This window comes from Trichosurus vulpecula, chromosome 3 (assembly GCF_011100635.1).
Source record: "Trichosurus vulpecula isolate mTriVul1 chromosome 3, mTriVul1.pri, whole genome shotgun sequence".
NCBI lineage: Eukaryota > Metazoa > Chordata > Mammalia > Diprotodontia > Phalangeridae > Trichosurus > Trichosurus vulpecula.
In genome coordinates this window covers 327,246,611-327,269,980 of record NC_050575.1, presented here as the reverse complement: position 1 = coordinate 327,269,980, position 23,370 = coordinate 327,246,611, and the positions used below count along the sequence as shown (strand labels likewise).

Here is a 23,370-nt window from a genome sequence, read left to right as displayed (position 1 = left end):
TCTACTGTCCAGATAAACTATTATTTCTAAATTTCTAAAATTCTGTTTCTAAAATACTGTGCATGCTGTTTACTATGCTTGGGATTAATTTTCAAATTCATATTCCTAGTCAATAAATTTTTTCTAACTATATTTTAAACTCCATTTGCATTGCCCAAATACCAGACCTGCCATTTTGAACTTAAAAAACAACATTGTAGTAAGATCATATATCAACATCAAATTGACAAGCAATTTTATTATATAATAGAATAATGTGACCCCATCTCCCTTGCTGCTTAACACTGCTGTATCTGCTGGCTATAATCCTGAAGTGATGGTTTTTGGAAGGAGGATTTTTTTGTTTTTGACTTGTTTTAACATATAAAGGCTTTAACGGGTTTCTTACTGACATTCTTCCAGGAGAGCAATCTAAGTTATTTCCCTGGTTCCATTCTATGCATTTGTTCACCACCTCCTGGGTTCTGAAACGGAACGAAAGTCAACAACATCCTGTCGTTGCTGAGGAAAGTCTAGAGCTGGCGAGGGCTCCCTTCACCTCTCCTGTGGTCCTCATCCTCTACTCTTCCTCCCACCCCACCTGAACTCCCTGTTATCATCTTGCTGCCTTCCCTACTAATTATACCTCTTCCTCCTTGCCCATTCCTTAAATGGCTCAAAAAAGGAACCGATTGTTTGGGAGGGAAGTGATGGGGGACTTAATGGAAAATGTTTATCTTAGGATCCTGAGATCCTTAGCCTCCCCACTCCGCCTAGTCCATAGCAGGGAACCATGACGCTTCTTGGGTGCTGAAGGGATGTACGGAAAGAGCTGGAAGGAACGCGTTTGTTAAAAGCATCTTAAACTACACACAGTGCAAACTCAACTGGGAAGAGACGCTGGGGATCTGGCTTACATCGTATTCAGCTGTAGACGACCACACCAAGCGGCTCCATCTCCTCGTGCCCCCAGCGCCTGGGGTATCCCCGACGCAGTTGTGGGGAGCAGTGGGGCGGAGCTCAGACGGAGGCGGGGCAGGGGGCGGGAGTTTCTGGCACTTTCTTGCTGCTGCGAGGGTTTCAGACTCAGATACAGAAGGCCGGAAACGCCGGCGAGGAACCGCTGCTACCGCCTCTATCTCCAGGCGGGTCCGCTTCACCTCCAGCCAGGCGGAACCCGGAGCTTGGGACTGTCACTGCGGCCTGAGACGCCATGGCCAAGTGGGGACACGGGGATCCGCGCTGGATCGTGGAGGAGAGGGCTGACGGGACCAACGTAAACAACTGGCACTGGTGCGGGGCTGGGGATGAGAGGGCCGAAGGGACGGGACTGGATGGGATTGGGGACCCCCGCTGCAGGGCGAGCCCACAGAGAGTGGGGAGGGGCCGCGTGCCGGGGGGGCTCCCGGCACCACGCTCCATCGCACACCAGGCGCACTTTCCGTTGCTCCCCGTCAGGGTCTTGGAGCGCCCCTTGACTCCCCTACGTTGGAGCCGGTGACTGGGGTGATTCCGGGCTGCGGACGCCGCCTGCCTCTCCAAGGCATGTGCCGGCACCACCCCATGCGTTCCTTGTCACCAGCCTCAGGATACCTTCCTCTCCCTTTTCTTCGCACATCCTGTGTGCGCTTGCCTGACCTTCCTCTCTACCTTGGACCGGGTCTTCAGGTCTTTAGGCATGACAGACACCTTAAGGGCCCTCATCTTCCTTCCTCCCCCTCCAGTCAAGGCATACTTGGGTCAGGCCTCCTTTCCTACTGAAAACGTTTGCGGGGAGGGGGAAGGCAAGTTCCTTCGCTCCTCCCTGGGACCGGCGGCCGGAGGGCAAAAGGAGAAGGGGCTTCTTGGCTCAGCTCTCTTCTAAACCCCATTGTCATGTCCAAGGCTGGTACTTAGAGAAGAGGAAAAAAAGGGAGCCCCAGCTCAGAGTAGTGATGGTTCTGTGACCTTGGGTAGGTAACTTGACCTACCCCTGCCACTGTTGGACTGCAGAATGAAGGTGTGGGGAGGTGGTGGACATGTCACAGGCATCCTCTTCCTTTCTCTTTTGGGGATGTTGTGAAATCTCGAGGTAACAAGACTAGGGTCTGAGCAGGGGTAGCAGACATCAAATTCTCCACATCCCTGACTGGCCTCCCACCTCCACAGAGAGGGTTGTAAATGCTGTGTGACTAATTTGCACTATATTTAACCCTGTGTGAGAGGGTGACTGGGGAGGCAGGAAAGCACAGGAAATTAGGATGGGTGCTTCACAAATCTGACTTAAGAAGCCTGGGAGGGTGGTGAGCTTAGCTGAGAACCAGAAATATGTCCCTGGGTTGGAGGACTGGGAGGATTCCCCAGACTTGTTCAGGAACCTGTAGCACTATGTTCTTTTCCTTTTGGCTGACTTTGCTGGTAAAAAGAGAACTAGTTTATTTATAAGGTGCTTTATTTATAAGGTGCTTGTGGAGGGTGCCTTTAACGTCATGTTATTTGGGGGTTAGTTTGGGCCAATTAGTGCAGGTGTTTAGAAGGAGCTAGGTACTAATTAGGACAAGGTCATGGACCAGTTAGCTTTGTGCTGTTTTCTCCCAGAGAGAAAACAGACATTTGGACTGCTTCGAAGCAGTTATTTTCAAAGGTTAGGTGAAGGCAGAAATTGAGCCTTTGGGGTTCAGTGGAAGCATTTGGATTATCTTGGTTTGGGTTTTACCTCATGCTTGTTACCATAAATTACTGATTGTTAAAGAGATTAAATGAGATAATGTATGTAAAATACCTTAAAGCTATCTAAATGAGAGCTATTAGGATCATATATTTAGGGTGCGGAGGGATCTTTGAGTCCAGTGAGCCCAAAGCCTCTCATTTTACAGATACGGCCCAGAGAGGTTTAGGTGATTTGTCCAAAGTCACATAGGTAGTGACAGAGGCAGGATTTAAACCCAGTTCTCTTGTTCCCAATTTATTGATTTTTATCCTTAGAAACTTTAAGTGCTGGTAGCATTATAATAATAGCTAACATTGATATAGCACTTACTGTGTATCGAACACTGTGCTAAGCCCTTTACAACAACCCTGGAAGGTAGGTACTATTATTATCTCCAGTTTACAAAATTAAGTCAAAAAGAGGTTAAGTGTCCAAGGCAGGATTTGAACTCAGGTCTTCCTGTCTCCAAGCCCACCACCGTTTCTATCTATGTCATTCTAAATAACATGTCCTCTTTAAAATTCTTCCTCAGGGAACTGATGTGCCACCCTCTATATGACAGTGACAGTTATGCCTAAGTCTGGATTATTTGGGCTGTTTTTTCATCAGTGAGGATGAGTTTGATCTGTGCTCTCCAAACCCTTACAACTTTTGGTGACCAAGCATAGGTGGCTTTGTTTGGAGGTGCGGTTTGGGCCAAGGCCCACACTAGTACGTATGGCAGTCAAACTCCAGATCTTGGCCACATTAACTCTAATCACTGCCCAACTTCTTTTTTTTTTCCCTTCTGCAGCGTTTCATTGTATTGTTGCTTTACAGGTTACAACCACACACATTCCCTCGTTTGATCTTGGCAATGAGTGTTTTCATGTGAATTACTTTAGTCTATCCAACAAGACTTTAAGCTCCTTGGGAGAGTCACAGAATGTTAGAGCTGGTGAGGACTTGAGTTTGTCTAGTCCAAGTCATTTTAGAGAAGAGGAAATTGTGTCTGGAGAGACGAATCTCCCAGGAGACCGTGCAGCTGCCAAGACACACCCCAAATAAGCTGATAGGAAGGCACAACACTATAGCTATTGTTTATGTCCTATGTGCTTAGTAATAACTCTCATTACTAGAGTATTTTAAGGTATGCAAGGCATTTTCCTCACAACAGTCCTGTAAGGTAAGTATTACCGTCTCCATTTTCAAAGGAAACAGGCTCTGAGAGGTTATGCCAGATAGTCTTCTGATACTGTGCTAGGTGCCCTGATGTCATCCATTGTTGGAAGACCAACATTAATTGAGAGAATCCATTTGAGAGGTGTTTGTAAACTGTACAGCCATGTGTAGATACAGGTTGTGTTCTTAGAAGACTAGATACCAGGTAATTTGCCAGTGTAGAAATTCAGAAGGGGGGAATTAGGGATGGAGGAGCTTTGAGGTTCATGGAAGATGTGGCTTTTTTTTTTTTTGCTGGGCTTGGCAGGTTGGATTTGGATAGGCAGTGGGTGAATTTCAAAGTGCACTCTGGTGGAGGGGTGAGGGTATGAGTGGGGTTGAGCATGCCAACTTTATAGGAGGAGTAGGCCACCCTGGCTCCATGGAGCAAAAGGTTTGTATTGAGAACAGTGGGAAATTGAGGTTTGATAAGGTGGCTCCGTGGCTCCAACCTGACTTGTCTTCTCATTGTTCCAGGGAATAATAGCCTATATTCATTCCTTACGACAGCTTTTGCTCAAATTGTTCCCATTTCCTGTGGTTACCTTACCCTTCTTCAAGGCCACCCCACCCTTCTCCATGAAGCTTTTCCTGGTGACCCTGCCCTGAATGCTCCTTCCTGTAAGACTTCTATTGGCTCACTTCTCCACAGATGTAACAGGGCATGGCTTTGCAGGATTATTCCACTTGTCTATATCTCATCTCTACTAGACCCAAACTTCTTGAGGGCATAGATTTCCTCTCATACTTTCTTTATGTTCCCCTCAGGGATTCGTGGTGATTTGGTGCGCTAGAAACTTGCTAAATGTGGGTTGAATAAATAGATTTGGAGGAGGGGTTTGGGTGCCAGAACTGGTATCCTAGGGACTCTTCAAGTTTGAAAGTGATACTTTAAAGACAGAGTATTTCTTTACATATTCAGTAGTGAATATGGAACTTTAAGGAATAATATAGGCTAAATTTGCTTTATATTCTTGTATGCAAGTTTAATAAATGTTTAGAGAAATCCACAGATGACAGATTAGCAGTGGGCAACTGATTGAAATGATGTTTTGGGGGACAGTGCTAGAGGGGAGCCCTGTTCTCTTGTAACCCACTCCCTTGGTAACCTTTCAGGGATAGAACTTGGGGCTGGATGGGAGGCAAGGTGGACCCCATTGTGGCACTTCTGTTCTTGGGTAAATCTCTGTAGTGAACTTCCTGCCAACAGGACAGAGCGGGACGCAACCAACTGGTCAAAGGGGAAGCTGCAGGAGCTCCTGGTGGGGGTCATGGTGGAAGATGAGGTTGGCCGCTGTGAGATCAGTGACCTGAAGCAGGTGGAAGGGGAGGCCTCCTGCAGCAGCCGCAAGGGAAAGCTGATTTTCTTCTATGAGTGGAACATCAAGCTGAGCTGGAAAGGTAACCGGGGCGGTGCGGCATGGGAGTCGTAAGAACCGTGTTAGGAGCACCAACACCAAGAGCGAGCTGAGGCTGATGAGGAAAGCAAAAGCCACCCAAAGAGTTGCTGGGTTTTGGGGTTTTTGTTTTTAAACTTTTTTTTCTTGTTAAGCTATTTTGGGGAAAAGAAGAACAAAGAAGAAATAGGACCACCGTTCACAGTGGGTGGGATGATACCGTAACTGGTGACTGAGAAGAGGCAGAGATGTTCAACTCTGACTTTGTTTCCTGTTGAGGAGAACCATCTTTGAACTGAAAAGATCAGAACAAAAATGGCTAATGGGGAGCTGTTACTCAAGATAATTAGGAGCAAGACAGAGGACATCTAGATGCCCGTGGTAGAGGAATAAAGCATTTGTTAAGCACTTACTATTGCAGTCACTGGATGAGTTCAAGGCACCAGGTTCATATGAACTATATCCACAGGTTCTGAAAAGTCATGGCAGACATGGCTGAGACATCATTAGTGTTTTTCAAAGGTTATGGGGAACAGGAGATGTGTTACAGGATTGGAGTCAGGTAAACGTCCTGGATTTCAAGAAAGGAAGGAGAGTGGAGACTAAACTGTAGCTAGTGAGCTTGACTTTAATTCCTGGCAACGTTCTAGAATATGTTATTGATGAGAAGTATACGCTGGTGAGTGAGGTGTTCCACCTAGAGTCAAGAAAAGCCAGGTTCAAATCTTGCCTTTGACATTTTACTAGCTTTGTGATTTGGGGCAAACCATTTGAGCTCTGTGTAGGTGTAACGCTGAGCTTCTCTAGGATTTATCTCCTAAGTCAAAGGTAGGCCATAAGAAGTACACTTTTGGAGGGAGTTCTTTCAACATTATTTTTCTAAATACTGACAGAATCCTTATCTTCTGCCTCTTCCTCCTCATTATTATTATTTTATTGTAGCTGTTGTTAGAAAGGGTAAGTAAATATCTAGAAAAGAAATAAGGGTTAGTTACAAAGACCCATCCTGACTTCTTCAAGAACAGATCACATCAGATTCTAACTTAGTTCCTTATTTGACACAGTTACTTTGCAGGTAAATGAGGGGAGTAGTGTAGATATAATTTACCTAGATTTTAGCAAATTGGTAACAAAGTCTCTCACATTTTTTATGTGGAAGAGGTGGAGATGTGGTCAGGGTGATTGTACAGTGTGATGGTTTTGGAAATATTTGAATGATTGAGACCCAAAGGGCAGTCACTAATGGTTTGCTATCAATTTTGAAGGTCTCTAGAGGAATGCTTCAGGGAATCTGTGCTTGATCCTATGCTTTCCCTCCTTTTTTATTAATGACTCAGATAGCAGCATTGATGGCGTGCTTAGCAGATTTGCAGATGACATAAAGCCAGGCAGGACAGCTAACACACTCAATGGCAGAGTCACTGCTCAGAAAGATTTTGATAAGCTAGTACACTGGGCTTAATCTAATAAGATGAAATCCAGTTGGGTAAATGTAAAATCTTACACTTGGGTTCAAGAAATCAACTTCAGAAGCACAAGATGGGCTAGGCACATACCTTAAGGAGAACAGTGACAAAAATTAAGGCCTCACATTCATCACAATATTTATGGTAGTGCTTTTTGTGGTAGTAAAGAAATCGAAGCAAAATAAATGTTTATCATTTGGGGAATGGATAATTTGAAAAAATGAACATGATAAATACCAAGAAGCCTGGACATATATGAACTGATGCAAAGCAAAATAATCAGAACTGAAACAACAGTATACCCAATGACAATTAACTGGAATAATGTCAATGGACAGAACGACAGCCACACAATATTTGAAACTGAATACTCCAAAATTATAATGATCATGCTTGATCTAATGAAGAGTGATGAGAAGATGCCTTCCCCCTGGTTTTTTGCCAAAGCGGGGGATTGTGGGTATGGAATGCTGTGCATATTATTAGACTTTTTTGAAATGTGAGTTTTACTCAACTTTTTTCCTTCTTTTTAAAAAATTCTTTGCTTTAAATGATGGATACATGAAGGGACCAGGAGAGGACTACAGTGGAAAATGTAGTTGATGTGAAAACAAAAGAGAACAATTATTTTTTTAAGTGCAAAATGGGGGGAGTGTGTGGGGGGTGGGAGACATAGTTCCATCTGTAAAAGATCTGTGGGTTTTAGTAGACCACAAGCTCAGTGAGTCAACAGTGTGATGTGGCAGTCAAGAGAGTTAATCTGATCTTAGGCTGCATTGAGACAGGCTTAGTGTCCAGGACTGGAGAAATAATTGTCTCAACCTACTCTGTCCTGTCAGATCATACCTTGGATGTGTTCGATTCTGGCACCATGTCTCAGAAGAATGTTGGCTGGTTGGAGAGCGTGTGAAGAAGAGGCATGACTTAGAATGATGAAGGCGGTCAAGATCGTGCCATATGATTGCTAGATAAAGGCACTGGGGATATTTAACTTGGATAAGAGATAATCTAGGGAAGCTTTAATAGTTGCTTTTGTGTATTTGAAGGTGGCTATCATATGGAAGAGGAATTAAGTTGTCTAGCTTGGCTTCACATAGCAGAATAGAAGTGAAGAGTGGAAGTTATAAAGAGAAAAGTTTAGGCTTGATGTAAGAAAGAACTTCTTAACAATTATGACCTGTCCAAACGTGGAATTGGTAGGTAGTGAGTTCTCCCCTCTATAAAGGTATCCAAGGGACAACTCGTCAGTATGTTACAGAGGACACTCCTTTTCAGAGATGAGCTGAACTAATAGTCCCCGATGTCTCTTCCAAATCTGAAATCCTGTGATTTTGAGGAGCAGTAGGCATTGACTTGATGGGAACAGAATGGGAGATGAGGCCAGCTGTTTCCCGGCTTGAGGAAGTTGGGTCTGTGGAATGGTCAGAGCTGGGGTTTTCTTCCATAATGGGCTGCTTATGTAGGTATAAGCAGCCTGACACATAGATTATTGTATCTCCCCCAGGCTAAAGACATAAAGAATGCTTATTGATTGGCTGTTGCTGCCTAGGATAGAAGATGATATTTAAGGAAAAGCTAGAGAGGGCTTAGGTCTCTCTCCCGAATTTAGGAATGCTTATGGTGGTGTGGAGTTCCAGCCTTTTCAGTGGCTGCTAGCTTACAGTGCATCTCAGTTTTCTCCTTTGTCACATGGGGATTATCATTTCTGCCCGGTTGTCCTCTTGTGGTGGTTGTGGAGATATGAATTTATATTTAGTGAAATGCTTTGGGGGTGGAAAAGAGGGTATAAGTACTTCTGTGTATTTATGATAGGGTTACAGTATCTAGAATCAAATGTAAATTCCTCTATTAGGCATCTGGGGCTCTTTACACTTTGCTCTTTTCTTGTCTTTCCAGTCTTCTTACACGTTTCTCCCTTCCAGGCACTCAAGGTTCAGTGATATTGGGATGCTTAATGTTTCTCACACAGAATATTACAGTTCCAGTCTTCCCATCTTTCCGCTGGCTGTCTCCCATGCCTTGTAGAATCCCTGGCTTCTTTTACTACTTACCTTAGATGCTACCTTCTGCAGGAAGCCTTTGCTGGGCTCCCTGGCTGTTAATGTCTTCTCCCTTAAGGGTACCTTCCTTCTACTCTGTATGGATCGTGTGTGTACCCACACACACGCGCGCACCCCCCCCCATTTATGTATATATTGTTTCCACCATTAGAATAGAAGCTTCTTGAGGATGGAGCATGTTGGGGGCTTTTTTTTCTTCTTTGTATTAGAACCTGCTAGGTGATGAACAGGATAGAGGATTTGGAGTCAGGAAGACCTGAATTTGAATCCTGCCTCAGACACCTATAGTTGTGACCCTGGGCAAGTCACTTAACTTCTCTCAGACTCAGTTTCCTCATCTGTAAAATGGGGATAATAGTAGCGCTTACCTCACAGGGTTGTTGTAAGGATCAAATGAGATGATATGTGCAAAGTGCTTTGTCTGAAAACTGCCATGTAAATATTAGCTGCTATTATTTTGTCCGCTGCTTAGCATACTGCCTGGCACATAGTGTCTACTGATGGATTGATTTTATAGTTCATTCTATTATGATTGAAGAGTAGGCAAGAGACACGGTATATACGATGGTCCACGACAGACTATAGAAACCTCTGAGCTCGCATTCTCTTCTCCATGGTGCCTGGAATATCTTTTTCCCCTTACTTACCTTCTGAGCTCATCTCAAGTCTCACCTCCTCCAGAATAACTTGGGGCCACATCGCCCTTTACTTTTCCTGACGGAGCATGTAGAATCAGAACTTCGTTATTGTGTTGTCTTACATTGCTTTCTGTTTTTCACGTGTCTGAGTTGTGTCATCCTGGTGAGCTTGATTATGACCTCCTTGAGGGCAGGACCTGTGGGAGGTCTTTAACTGTTGTTTCTTCCCCTACAGCATTAGTTATAAGTATTTGTTGAGGTAAGTGTGGAAGAGCAGCATATAGATGACCTTAGAATCATCTTTCAGGGCTGAATTGTCTTTAATGCTTTTCTCAAACTTGGAAGTTATTTCCTTGTGGGTGTACCCGGTGAACAGAAGGGAGCAAACATTTATTAAGGATCCTACGAAATACCTGTGCTGAGCAATGTACAAATATTTTCTCATTTGAGCCTCACAACAACCCTGGAGATAGGCGCTTTTATTATCCTTCATTTTGCAGTTCAAGAACTGATTCAGACAGAGGTTAAGTGACTTGCCCAGGTTCATAGAGCTAGGAATTGTCTGAGGCTGAATATGAACTCAGGTCTTCCTGAGTGCACCACCTAATAGAAACAGAAGTTTTCTGTGGGTCTCTGAGAGACTTGAGTAGCAAGTACCGGCAGATTTTCCTAGAAGCCTCAGGAGTGAGCCTCCTCTTCCCAAAAGACTGGGCAGGACTTCCACCTTTTGGAGCATTTATAGTCTGTGGCTATTTCAGTAAATGCAGGCATTGTCATTAGGATCTCAGACATGGTAGGGTATGTCTAGGGAAGGTATTTATTGAAGGCAGCATCCTGAAAATGGAAATGAATTTAGACCTTGCCAAAATTAAGAAGTGGGTAGACCTCAGCATCCTTCCTTTTTCATCATCTTGGACCAGTCCACTCAGACCTGCTGGCACAAAATCTAGATAAGACATAAATACAAATAATAACAATAACATTATTACATTTTTAGTGCATGCAAGACTTGTAAACCAAAGTGGTTTTGGGGGAAAAAAAGGCATGAAAGGGAAGTTCATTTTCAAAAGGAGAAAGTGAGAGTGAGACAATCGGGGAAAGCTTCGTGGAAAAGGTAGCATTTGAGTTGGACTTTAAAGGCTAGGTTGAAATTCATCCAATGAGAGGGAGAAAAGTGGCCACTTCAGGTATAAGAAATGGCATGGGGAGGCATGGAGGTGGGAGGGCACAGGGCAAATCCTTCAACTCATTAGGTTCTTTGATGACCCGGGATGCCCACTTTGTGTTCTGTACGTGCTGTAGTTTGTAAATGTGGCATAGTATAGTTCACAAAGTTGCCGGGCCACCAGTACTGTTAATGAATTATAACAAAAATTAAAAGTTTAAAGCCTCATTATAAACATGCATACTTCTGTTAATGCAGCCTGGCAATATATATGCTTTTTTTTTTGCTTGCCATATCAGAGCTCACTCACTTTGTCTCTGTAGTCCAAAAAACCTCAAAAGACTTTTTCATATATACCACTTTCTGGAAGCCTCTGTCCCGTGTCACAGTTGGGCAGGTGATTTCTTTAACTCAAGTACAAGATTTCATATTTATCACTATTAAATAATACTATCATCAGTCTTTCTAGTCTGTCAAGATCTGTTTGGATCATGATTCTGTCATCTAGTATATTAGTGATTTCTCTCACCTTTGTGCCACTTGTAGGTTTGTTAAGCACATATGTATGCCCCTACCCAAATTAGTGATAAAAAATGCGGAACAGAGGAGGGTCAAAGACAAAGTACTGAGACCCTGCACCATACTCCAGGCTGACACCAGTTATTTAGTCACTATTCTTTGGGTCTTGTCATTCATCCAGTTCTGAATCTACTTACCTGTACTGCCATCCAGCCTGCATCTCTCCATTCTCACCACAGAGTTGCCAGGAGTGACTTTTACTTTGTTGAACTTGAGGTAAATACTGTCCCTCGATCAGTCAATCTAATAATACTCCTGTCCAAAAAAGGAGATGAGTTTAGTCTATCATGACTTGTTCACAATGCTGCCTCATAGAGAAGCACCAATGAACTCGTATGTGTTTCATTAGTGGAGACTGTCCTGACTTGTAGCTATTAAGACTTCTCTCCAGGCATTGTTTTAGTGGACAAAGAACCCAGCATAGTCATTAATTGTTAACCTCAGGTCTGGTGCTGTTACTGGCTCAGCAGTAGATCGGGGATTTGGAAAGGGTGGCCACCTCTCCCTGGTGCTAGGAGAAATCTGAGGGAGGGGTGTGTGTGTGTGTGTCTGTGTGTGTGTGTATGTGTGTGTGTGTACATGCATGTGCATATATAATATATACATATATGCATGTTACATATGTATATATTTGTCAGTCTATATAGACTTAAATATATGCACATTATAAAAGTATAATTATATTAGGTAAAGACAATAAATTTATTTATATGTATATTTTATATATATGTGCTGTAACATATAAATATAAAATCAAAATATATATTTATATAAGTATATTCCATGTAGATGTAAGTATTTAAGACCTATACATACATATAATGTGCATATATGTATATAATGTAGCATCATATAGGTTGTACATTCTCCCCTCCTCTCCACCCCACACACATGTGCGCACCCTTTCAAGGCTGCTCAGTATTCCTAGGAGCCTAATTTCACCCAGATAGAAATGTGGTAAGTAGACCAGTAGGTTGTGCCTTAGGGCCTGGTCTCCCTACTCCCCAGTCTTCCTGGATAGCCCTTAAGGGCCACATACGAGGCTTTTTAAAAGATAGTACTCCTTCCCTTCCCTAGGTTGACTCTTTATTGACTCGAATAGTGGGACTGTCCATTTTCATGGGGGTGACATTTTGGTGTAGGCAAAGCCCTCTGATAACCCCCACTTACCCACCCGTAGATGGCCTAGAGCTGGATGCTGAGAAGCCAGAGGAGCTGGGGATTGTGAGAACACAACGTGTGTGGGGTACAGCAGTGGAGCTTTCAGTTGTTTGTTGCTTTTCTTTCCATTGCATTAGGGTGTTGTGTGGGTTAGGCAAGGAGAGGCTGGCGTTTGTGTATGATGCAATTTTGATTTTAATTGAAGAATTCATTTTGTTCTCTTTTAGGTACAATCAAGGAATCTGGTGCAAAGCATAGAGGATCGGTTGAAATACCCCACCTCTCTGAAGAAAATGACGTGGACGATACGGAGGTATGTGGTCATATTTTAAAAAAAAAAAATTTGCTGTAGAAGTTGGGAACTTGGGGAACTGCTTATCCCGTGGAGTCATTTCATTTGGCAGTATTAGTGAATTACAATTGTCACTTTAACGAGAGAATTCTGTTAGTCTAGTGATATTTTTCTCTTTTCCCTCTCTGTCCCTTCTCCCAGAATACTTCCTATGATATTGTTGCCTGAATATCTTTAACACTGAATAGCTTTTAAAGAAAGCAAATAGCTTCTTCCCTTTGTTACTTGTGATTTCCATGGATGTCTTTGGTGTTTCATAAAAGCGACTGGTGAGAGTTGGTTGTCAGAAGAAGCCCTCTTCTTTACAGGTTACACCATAGACGGAAAACATCTGAGGGAGGAAAGCTAGTGTCCTTCTAAAAGGGTTTCTTTGTTGTGCTGAGAGCACATAGTGGTTTGGAGGCATTGGCTCTGAAGTTAGAGGACTTCACTTCATACGCCACCTCTGCTGATTGCTACCTGTGGGACAGTGGGCAACTTCCCTTTAACTTCGTAGGGCTTTCTGTAGTTCCTGCATCTACAAAATGAAGAAGGTGGGCGGGATGGCATCTGAGGCCCTTTTCATCTTCAGAACTGTGATCCTGTGATGCGTGTTATTTTAGTCTTAGGCATCTGGAGAAGCTTTTTATAAAAGGAAACCTATATGACACACTGTGATGATTCTACTGTTTTGAGATCAGATTTTTATTAGGTTCATATTTTTCTGATTTATAGGTAAATGTGAGTAAAAAGAAAGGAGATGGAGATTCACTGAAGGATCTTATGAAAACGGCTGGGGTGGCCAAGGTCCGAGAAGCCCTTGAAAATTACCTGAAAGCCCTGAAGACAGGTAAAGCCAGTGGGCTGTGGTGTGGTTTTTTTTTCCTGTTTTACTAAGTTATCCCAACTTCATCTTAATTCTCAAGTTAGTTTAGTATAATACCAGATTCTTTGGGAATAAATATAACTTTTTGCTCTAGGATTAAATTTTATTCTAGAAGGATGGAGTTGATTACGGCAGAGATAACAGACTTTTGCTTGGTAGGCAGAATGGGCCTTTGTGCATCAGTAGTGGCCACATGCTAAGTATGGTCTCAAAAAAAAAGTACTTTTCAAACAGTGGGTGCTAATCAGATATAAGCAGTGCTCATGAGACATAAGCAGTACTCTTCACACCATGGGTGCATGTTTAACACATGGTCACTACTTATACACAAGATCCCATTTTGCCTACATAAATTCATATATAGTCTTACTTATCTGCAGGGTGGTGGTGGATCAAAATCATAGGCACCTTGATAGAAACATCCTGATAATCCCTGTGGTGGATAATTAATAATATCTGAGGAAACAATCCAAGCCATGATTTCTTAGCAAAACAGGCATAACAGATGGATCAGTGGAATCCCCAGTCTAAAGATCCTGAATATGAGTGAGACAGATTTTTATGTATTAAAAACAATTTTTCCAAAAGACTAGTTAATTAAATGAACGAGGATACAAAATTATGTGATCTGATTTCTAATTAGAAGAAAGACTGGAGACTTCCCAAGTTTGGAGGGGGAAAATAAACAGGTGCAATCTCTTGAAATTGGAAAAAGAGGCATCCCACTCCCCCCAAGTGTCTGTATCCAATCAAAGGATCATGGAAACAATAAGTGATTGACCATTGTGGGACCAGTTTTCAGGTAAGACATATGAGTTGCTTGAGACACATAATTGTGAGAACACTCCACAGCACTGGTCTTTGAGTGCGACTGGGTTTCTGGTCAGCATAACATAGGACCTATGTTAAGGGTCTCTAAGAACAGGTAGAGGTGGTCCAGCTTCCCAGCTATGCAGGGATAGGTTAAAACAATGGAATTAAGTTTTCTTACAGTTTTCATAATTGAATAAAGTGGGCTTTTCCCCCACAAACCAGAAACTGAACTAGACCCATGTAATTGAATAGAAAGGAAACTGAGCTAGCTCCATAATTGAGTCACACGATGGAGTTAGTGTGGTTCACTCAATTCCCACATCCCCAAGTCATGTTGTAGTCTGATATTTCTCACCTTGGGCCCTGTAGAACCCTAATGTCTTCCATGATGTGAATTCAATTTGATAATATTACAATACCTACAGGGTACAAGGAAAGCTCCCTGCCAGCTAGAATCTAGAAAGACTCACTGGGGCTGGGGGGAGAGGAGAGTGGAAAGTGGACAGGAGGTTATGGCATGTATACAGGTGTAATAGAAGGTGAGATGTGACGGGGCAAAGGAGAAATCAAAATAGAGTGCCAGGTGGTGCCCAAGCCAAGCCTTCAAGGGAGATAAGGCACTGGAGGATGGCCTGGGTACAGAGACAGGCGGTGGTCTATTGTGTTTACGGAACAACTAGTAGTCTAGTTTGCCTGGATCATATAAAGGGAGGGGAATAATTGTGAAATAAGGCTGGACAGGTTGTGGATGGCCTCTCAAATGCCAAACTAGGGAGTTTGCATTTCATCTTGAGTCAGTCAGTAATCAGCCACTGAAGATTCCTGAGTCAGATATGACAAAGGGATCATAGGATTATGGATTTAAAACTGAACAAGGCCCCTCATTTTATAGATGAACAAATTGAGGTTTAGAAAGGTTAAGTGACTGTCCCAGCGTCACACACACAGAGCTGTGAAGTAGTTAGAAGAGGTATTTGAATAGATTTCCTTGACTCCATGACTAGCAGGCTCTCTCTCCCTCTCCTCCCTCCCTTTCTCTCTCTCAACTGGTTTATTTTCATCGTAAGGAAAAATTCCAAGAAAGGAAAGACAATCATTATGATTTTGTAATCTATATGCTATGTAACTGGAATAGCACAGAGTGTATGTCCTAGGAGCAGACATGGTCAGGGAGGGAGGAGGTTTTTTCCCAAAGGTGACTGCTGTTTCTCCCGTATAAAGTGGGTTTCCAGACAAATATCTGGCGTTCTGCATGACGCTCTCCCAGTTGGCGGGAAAAGAAGCTGATGTAACGTTCAGTTCTTGTGCAGTAGGCAGACTTGATGTGAATTTTCAAGGAAAGACATTCTTGGGGGCAGCTGGGTGGTGCAGTGAGTAGGGCACCAGCCCTGGAGTCAGGAGGACCTGAATTCAAATCCCATCTCAGACACTTGACACACTTAATAGCTGAGTGACCTTGGGCAAGTAACCCTAATTGCCCTGCCTTTCCCCCTGAAAAAAAAAAGGTAAGATTATTTTTTACTTTAGAGACACTAGTAGCACTGCGTCTCTTATTGCACCCAGACCTATGACCTATGAAGGTTTTCGACAAAAACACAGATTGGAGAGCATAGAGTGAACGCAAGAATATGAGGGTAGTACAAACAGGTGGAGTTGAGGGCCTAAACAAGGGTGGTGACAGTATGAGTGGAGATAGAGGAGGATTAGAGATTGATAAAGAGGTAGAATTGACAAGATATGGTAAAGGATTAGATATGGAGTGGAGGGAAAGGACAGTTAGGTAAAGAGAAAAATCAATGATTCTAAGATTTCAAACCTGGGTGACTAGAAGGATTACTTTCAGCAGAAACAGAGAAGTTTGGAGGAGATACTGGTTTAGTATTGAAGTACTAGAATGCTTAAATACTTCGTTGCCATTGTTCAGTTTTGTCTGATTCTTTGTGACCCAGTGGACTGCAGCACACCAGACCCGTCTGTCCTCCACTGTCTCAAAGTCTATCAGAGTTCCTATCTGTTGTTTCAGTGACACCATCCGTCTCATCCTCTGCTGTCCTCTTTTCCTTTTGCCTTCAATATTTCCCAATATTAGGATCTTTTCCACTGAGTCCTGTCTTCTCATTATGTGGCCAAAGTATTGAAGTTTCAGGTTTAGTGCTTAACCTTCCAGTGAATAGCCTGAATTATTTCTTTAAGTATTGACTGATTTGTTCTTGTTATCCAAAGAACTCTCAAGTCTTCTCCAGCACCACAATTTGAAAGCATTAATTCTGTGGTGCTCAGTTTTCCTCATAGTCCAACTCTCACAGCCCTATGTTGCTACTGGAAAAACCATAGCTTTGACTGTATGGGTACCTTTGTTGGGAAAGTGATGTCTTGGCTTTTTTCGTTTGCTCTCCAGATTTGCCATAGCTTTCCTTCTAAGGAGTGTCTTCTAATTTCATGGCTGCAGTCACTGTCTGCAGTGATGTTTCAGCCCAAGAATATAAAATCTGACACTGCTTCCATTTCTTTTCCCTCTATCTCTCACGAAGTGATGGGACCAGTTGCCAAGACCTTAGTTTTTTTTTTCTTTGATGTTAAGCTTCAAGCCAGTTTTTACACTCTCCCTTTTTACCCTCATCAAGAGGCTTCTTAATTCCACTTCACTTTCTGCCATTAGCACCTGCATATCTGTAGATTGTTGATATTTCTCCTGGCAACCTTAATTCTGGCTCTTGATTCTAGCAGCCTGCTATTCCACATGAGGTACTCTGCATAAATAAATAAGGTGACAATATACAGCCTAGTCTTACTCCTTTCCCAATCTTAAACCAATCAGTTGTTCCACATTTGGTTCTGTTGCTTCTTGACCTACATACAGGTTCCTCAGGAGGCAAGTAAGATGATCTGGCACTCCCATCTCTTTGAGAACTTGTCACATTTTGTTGCGATCCACCACAAAAATCCACAAAGGCTTTAGCGTAGTCAATGAAACAGTGGTGGATGTTTTTCTGGAACTCATTTGTTTTCTCCATAATTTAGTGGATGTTGGCAATTTGGTCTCTAGTTCTTCTCCCTCTTTGAAAACCAGCCCACTCTTCTGGTAATTCTCAGTTCATATATTGCTGAAGCCTAGCTTGCAGAATCTTAATCATAATCTTGCTGGCATGGGAAATGAGTGCAACTGTATAGTAATTTGAACATTCCTTGGCATTGTCCTTCTTTAGGACTAGGACATAAACTGATCTTTTCCAATACAGTGGCCACTGTTGTGTTTTCCAAATTTGCTGGAATATCGAGTACAGCACTTTAACAGCATCATCTTTTAGGATTTTTAATAGCTCAGCTGGAATTCTATCACCTCCACTAGCTAGGTTATTGTTAGCAATGCTTCATAAGGCCCAGTAGACCATTCTCCAGGATGTCTGGCTCTAGAACAGTAACCACACCATCTGGTTATCAGTTATGCTAAGATCATCTGGGTATAGTTAGCACCTCTTCTTAATCTCTTCTGCTTTTGTTAAGTCCCCACCATTTTTATCTTTTATCATGCCTGTTTTTGCTTGAAACGTTCCCTTAGTATTTCTAATTTTCTTGAAGAGATCTTGTGTTTTCTATTCTATTGTTTTCTATTTCTTTGCATTGCTCTTTATCAAACCTCATTTTCCCTTGCTATTCTCTGAAATTCTGAGTTCATTTGGCTCTATCTTTGCTTTTCTCCTTTCCCTTTTATTTTCCTTCTCTCCTCAAAGCCTCATCAGACAGCCATTTTGATTTTTTGCTCTCCTTTTTCTTTGGAATGTTTTTGTTGTTGTTTCCTGTATAATATCGCAAACCTTTGTCCATAGTTCTTTAGGCACTCTATCTACCAGATCTAATCTCTTAAATCTAGTCATCACCTCCACTTCATATTTATGAAGGATGTTATTTAGATCATACCTATATGGTCTAAAATGGTTTTTTCTACTTTCTTCACTTTACATCTAAATTTTCAATTAGCAGCTCATGATCTGATCCGTGGTCTGCTCCAGGTCTCGTTTTAACTGAGCGTATGTATAGAGCTTCTCCACCTTTGGCTACAAAGTATATAATCAGTCTTATTTCCGTATTGACCATCCGGTGATGTCCATGTGTAGAGTCACCTTTTGGATTGTTGAAAAAGAGCATTTGTTGTGACCACTGAGTTATCCACCCATTCAAGTTCACTGACACCCAAGATGTCAATGTTTAATCTTTCCATCTCCTGTCTGATTGCACCAAGCTTACCTTGGTTCATGGATCTTCAGGTTCCTAAGCAATATTGACCTTTACAGCATTATACTATCCTTTTGTCACCAGCTGCATCTGCAGCTGAGTTTCTTTCTGGCTTTGGCACAGTCGCTTCATTAATAGCGGAGCTACTTGTAGCTGTCCTCCACTCTTCCTTAGTGGCACATTGGACACCGTCCGACCTGAGGGGATCATCTGATGCCATCTCTTATCATTATCACTGTCCGTGGGGTTTTCTTGGCAAGGATACTGGAGTGGATCGCCTATTATCAGAGCTCTCTGCTATGATTTGTCCGTCTTGGGTGACTGCTTATGACAACATAGCTCACAGTTTCATTCAGCTATGCAAACCCCTCTGCCATGACAAGGCAGTGATCCAGGGTGTGGCTTAAATACTTTAAGGACTGTAATTTCCTGTGTGAGAGGCACTCCCTCTGTTGGCCCAGATCATAGGCTTTAAGAATCCAAGGTTACCTCCTTGATATGAAGGATCAGAGGAGGGATTTAGCGGCAGGTATCCCTACCTATCATCAGTTTTCAAGTAAGATATAGAACTAGATTTGATAACAGTTCCTTATTTAGATCATGTTTTATGATTTGCAAAATAAATTACCTCATTTGAGCCTCTCATCAACCCTGTGAGATGATTGGTGTAATTGTGAGCCTCATTTTATAGCTGAGGAAACTCAGAATTAGAGAGGGGAAGGGACTTGACCAGGGTTACACAGCAGGTAAGTGCTAGGACACACAATCAATCCCAAGTCCTTTCAGTACAAGTCCAGTGCTCTGTCCAGTTCATATTAGTAATAAATAATAATATTCTGATAAGGAGACTTGAAACAAAAGTCAAGAAAACTCACCTCATAAAAAGGCATCTGAATACATCTGGCTTCTACAATTAACTAGTTGTGAGGATGGAAAGAGATATGCTAAATAGGCTTGCTTTAGTGAACCTCAGGAGGCAGCTAGGTGGTTCAGTGGATAGAGGACTGGGCCTAGGGGCAGGAAGACCTGACTTCAAATGTGGTCACAGACACTTACTAGCTGTGTGACCCTAGGCAAGTCACTTAACCTCTGTTTGCCTAAATCCGTCAGAGAAGGAAATGGCAAACCTTTCCAATATCTTTGCCAAGAGAATCTCATTGAAGGGGTCACAAAGAGTTGGACGTAATTGGACGACTGAACAATAACAAAATAGTGAACCTCACCATGTGTCATTTCTGTAAACTCTCTTTCAAATCCTTTTGTTGTTTTGGCCCCTCTGTCTAACCCATTTGTGCTTAAAAGGAAAGAAATCTTTAGTTACATGTCTTTCTTTATAGAATTTACAACAGGAATGATTTTACCAACAAAGACTGCACCTACTCAGGAACTGACTGCAAAAAGAAAATTGAGTGGACATCCTTTTCAGGTAAAGGGGGTGGCTATAAGAACGACTTGGGGGTACAACTGATAGGGAAGGCCAGAAACGTGAATGGGACACCTAACCTACCTCTTGTAATAGCCTTCCCCAAGCACTGTTTCTTTTACATACTGGCCATCATATTGTTGAGGACTGGTGGCCTAGTCTTTGTGTCTTTGTAGATGCACAAGCTGGGGCTTTGTAGGATCAGTAGTACTGTATCTGAATTTTCCCACCAGGAGCCAGTCTGCCCACACAGAACTGGAATCACTAATGCCATCTGAAAAGCCAGTGTTACCATCCCATTGCTAGTTGAGAGGCCATAGAAGAAGGCACCACGTGTTTTAGATTATTATAACTTTTTTATACCAAATCAGGAGAGAGTTGCCTCTCCTTTCTTAATGACCTTCTGGATAGGTAAATTTAAAATTGACTTTCCAGGTTTCCAGGTGAGAGGGAAGTCCAAACTTTACCCTTAGTGACGTTTATTTACCATTATGTGCACGTGATATTACAGATCCCTAGAAAAGGGGTATAGGCTTTAATTTATGACTAAATGAGCATAGTTACAAGAAATAAGGGTTCAGGTTGTGGGCTTTAGTAGCCCACAAAGATAATGGCAATTAAGAGATTAAATCCATGACTTAGGAATCTTTAGTAACAGATTTTAATCAACTGAGCAAACCAGCAGAGGGGGTAGACAACAGGGCAGTCTACTGGTATCCTTATTAATTGTCCTTTGGGGCTTTTTTTCTGCTTGGGCTTCAGGATTCGGTATCTCCAATGGCTCCGGAAGCAGTAGGCGTGAGGATTCCAACAGTGACAATACAGATGAGGGAGATGTTCAACACGGCAGTAGAACAGCTGTATAGCATCTTCACCAGTAAGGATGTAAGTGTTCCTGACCAACAAATTTTTGAGACAGGAAAATGAACTGCCTTTTGGTTGTGTTCCTAAAAGGCCATAAGACTAGGTTTTTTCTAACTTAAGGGATGTAGGGGCACCTTCTCACTAACTTCAAGAAATAGGCATTTTAAGTCATCTTCAGCTGAAGCATTTCTTCAGTTATCTACTCAAGGAAAGACTGTTTTAAGAAAAACTAAAGATATTATTAATTTTTAGACTTGTTCTGCCCATGACTGTCTAGGTTTAAAACTAAACTGACAGTTTAAGATGTGCCCTGCAGTCTTCTCATTACAAGGTGTTACAAACCCACGACCTGCATATACTAGAACAACCCCAAGGCTTTTTGTGTTTTCTTGTTTGTTTAGTTGGTGCAAAAGTTTTCTAAATCTTCTGCTGTGATAAAAGCTGAAAAAGGAGGCAAATTCCAGATGTTTGATGGGAATGTTACTGGTGAATACCTAGAACTGGTAAGTTAACACTTAAGTTGAAACTCAAGAAACCCTTTGGTTCAGGGTCATTTCTTCCATTGGCAATAGCTTTCCATCTCCCTCCAAGTCCCTTTTCTCCTTTAAGACACAGATCAAGCACCATTTTCTGCATGAGACTTTTACTGATACCAACTGCTAGAATACCTTGTATTCATTTGTATTTAATTACACATACCCACACACTTGACCTAATACAAATGTAAACTCCTAACAAGTTGCTGTGCTTGTGTAGCCAATGCCTAGCACAGTGCTTAGCCCCAACAGATACTTAACCAATGCTTATGGACTGACTTTTTGTCTTTTTTTTCTACTGGAGTTCATATACCTCATAAATGAAAACATTGTGTGTTAAAAATCAGGTTGGGACATGGAGCCCATATTGGTCCATTAAACCCTATATGGTTTCTGCAAATGCTTAGATTTATTTTGTTTTTGTTTTCAAACTAGTAATTTGCTTTTAAAGAACTGAAGACAAATAAAACCTTGAATTCTGAAATTTCTATTTTGAGTGAGTGGCTAAGGCAGCCATGTTCTCTCAGGAGAAGGACACCTGTGGCTATACTGGGAACAATATTGGCTCTTCCCTTTGTCCTTGACAATGTGCTTTTAAAAGAATTTTGTCAGCATGCTCTAGTAATGCAGTTAATGATCAAGACTGTACCTAGGATTTTTTTCCCCCTCAATTCTTACAGCTCTAACTTGATGATTTTGGTGACATTCTAGTCTTGGAAATAATTTCAGAGGAGTTTGTCTTTATTCGTTTTCAGTTATCCAATAAAAGGATTGTTATGAAGTGGCGATGTAAGAGCTGGCCAGAGGGTAAGTAGTTCTTGCTTTTGCTTTAGCCTAATTTTAACAAGCAAAGTCTGTTAACAACAGCAGCAGCAAAAAACAACTCTCTCCACCCTCCCAAAATAACTCATTTAAATAACGCTTTAAGGTTTACAAAGCACTTTTCTACGGCAATGCTCGGAGGTGGGTAGTGCCAAGTATTGCCTCTGCTTTGTAGATGGAGATGATAATGTATTGGTAATTCTTTAGTTTTGAGTAGAGGTTCTGCCATCCCTTATCTCCCTCACCTCTAACCTCCCACCTTAGTCTCTTTAACAAGAGAAATCTTAGGAACTTGCTGGAGATGTTTCCAAGAGCTCTAAGTCAAGCATAAAAATATATGTTGCCTTCCCCAAAACTCTTCATTCCTCCAAGCCCATATTCATTTATTATAATACACTGAACCTAGCAGTTGTTATTAAATGAGATTTTTCTTTTCGAAAGAAACAATATGCTTTCTATTCTGTTTTCAGAACATTATGCAACTGTTGCACTGAATTTTGTGCCTGTGGTAGGACAAACAGAGTTACAGCTAAACTGCAAAGGAGTTCCAGTTTGTAAAGAAGAAAGTACAAGACAGTGCTGGGAGAAGCAGCATTTTGAAGAAATAAAGAGGCTTACTGTAGCTTTTGGCAACCCTGAACAGTTGAATTAGCTAGAAGACATTTTATAAGGGCATTACACTTTTTTATAAGTGGAAAAAAGTTCATGCTTCACTAAGCCTCTTTTTTTGCCCCTTTTTTAAAAAAAATATAAACCCCTTAATTTATTTTGTGCTAGCAAAAATTCCATCAATCTATACACAACTTTAAGTATTATTTATGGGTCTTCACTGTGAACAAGATTATGGATCTAGAGCTAAAAGCGGTGAGCAATTTAAAATAAAACTCATTTTGTCTAACTACCTTAGCTGTTAAAACTCTGGGACTGGACTGGCAGTTCTAAACACTGGGTTAGTAGACTAGGTTTCCTAGTATAAAGCTTGGGCCCTCAGCTCGAGCCTATAAGGTAGTGTAAATCAAAGTTTTTGGTTTTTTCCCAGGGAATCTGGGATAGATTAGGGGGTGGTAATTCTGTGTAGTAAAGAGCATGTTTCAACCAGAGCAAGATTAACCTGGGTGAAGTACTTGC

The 23,370-nt window shown here is 42.0% G+C and overlaps 1 protein-coding gene across 1 annotated transcript; it reads left to right on the top strand.

Annotated features, from left to right (window-relative positions):
* The first annotated feature begins 1,192 nt into the window (after positions 1-1,192).
* On the top strand, positions 1,193-22,925 carry LOC118844454 (activator of 90 kDa heat shock protein ATPase homolog 2-like). The gene is made up of 9 exons (XM_036752343.1): positions 1,193-1,272; positions 5,079-5,269; positions 12,562-12,647; positions 13,401-13,515; positions 19,935-20,023; positions 20,783-20,905; positions 21,286-21,387; positions 22,176-22,227; positions 22,713-22,925. The coding sequence occupies exons 1-9, from the start codon at positions 1,193-1,195 to the stop codon at positions 22,892-22,894; spliced, it is 1,020 nt and encodes a 339-aa protein (XP_036608238.1). The 3' UTR covers positions 22,895-22,925.
* The last annotated feature ends 445 nt before the right edge of the window (positions 22,926-23,370 follow it).

Excerpts from the sequence above, each read along its gene's own strand:
- LOC118844454 (XM_036752343.1), top strand. The coding sequence starts at position 1,193 with ATGGCCAAGTGGGGACACGGGGATCCGCGCTGGATCGTGGAGGAGAGG. Across the intron at positions 5,270-12,561 it reads CATCAAGCTGAGCTGGAAAG|GTACAATCAAGGAATCTGGT; the intron begins GTAACCGGGGCG and ends GTTCTCTTTTAG. Across the intron at positions 13,516-19,934 it reads CCTGAAAGCCCTGAAGACAG|AATTTACAACAGGAATGATT; the intron begins GTAAAGCCAGTG and ends CTTTCTTTATAG.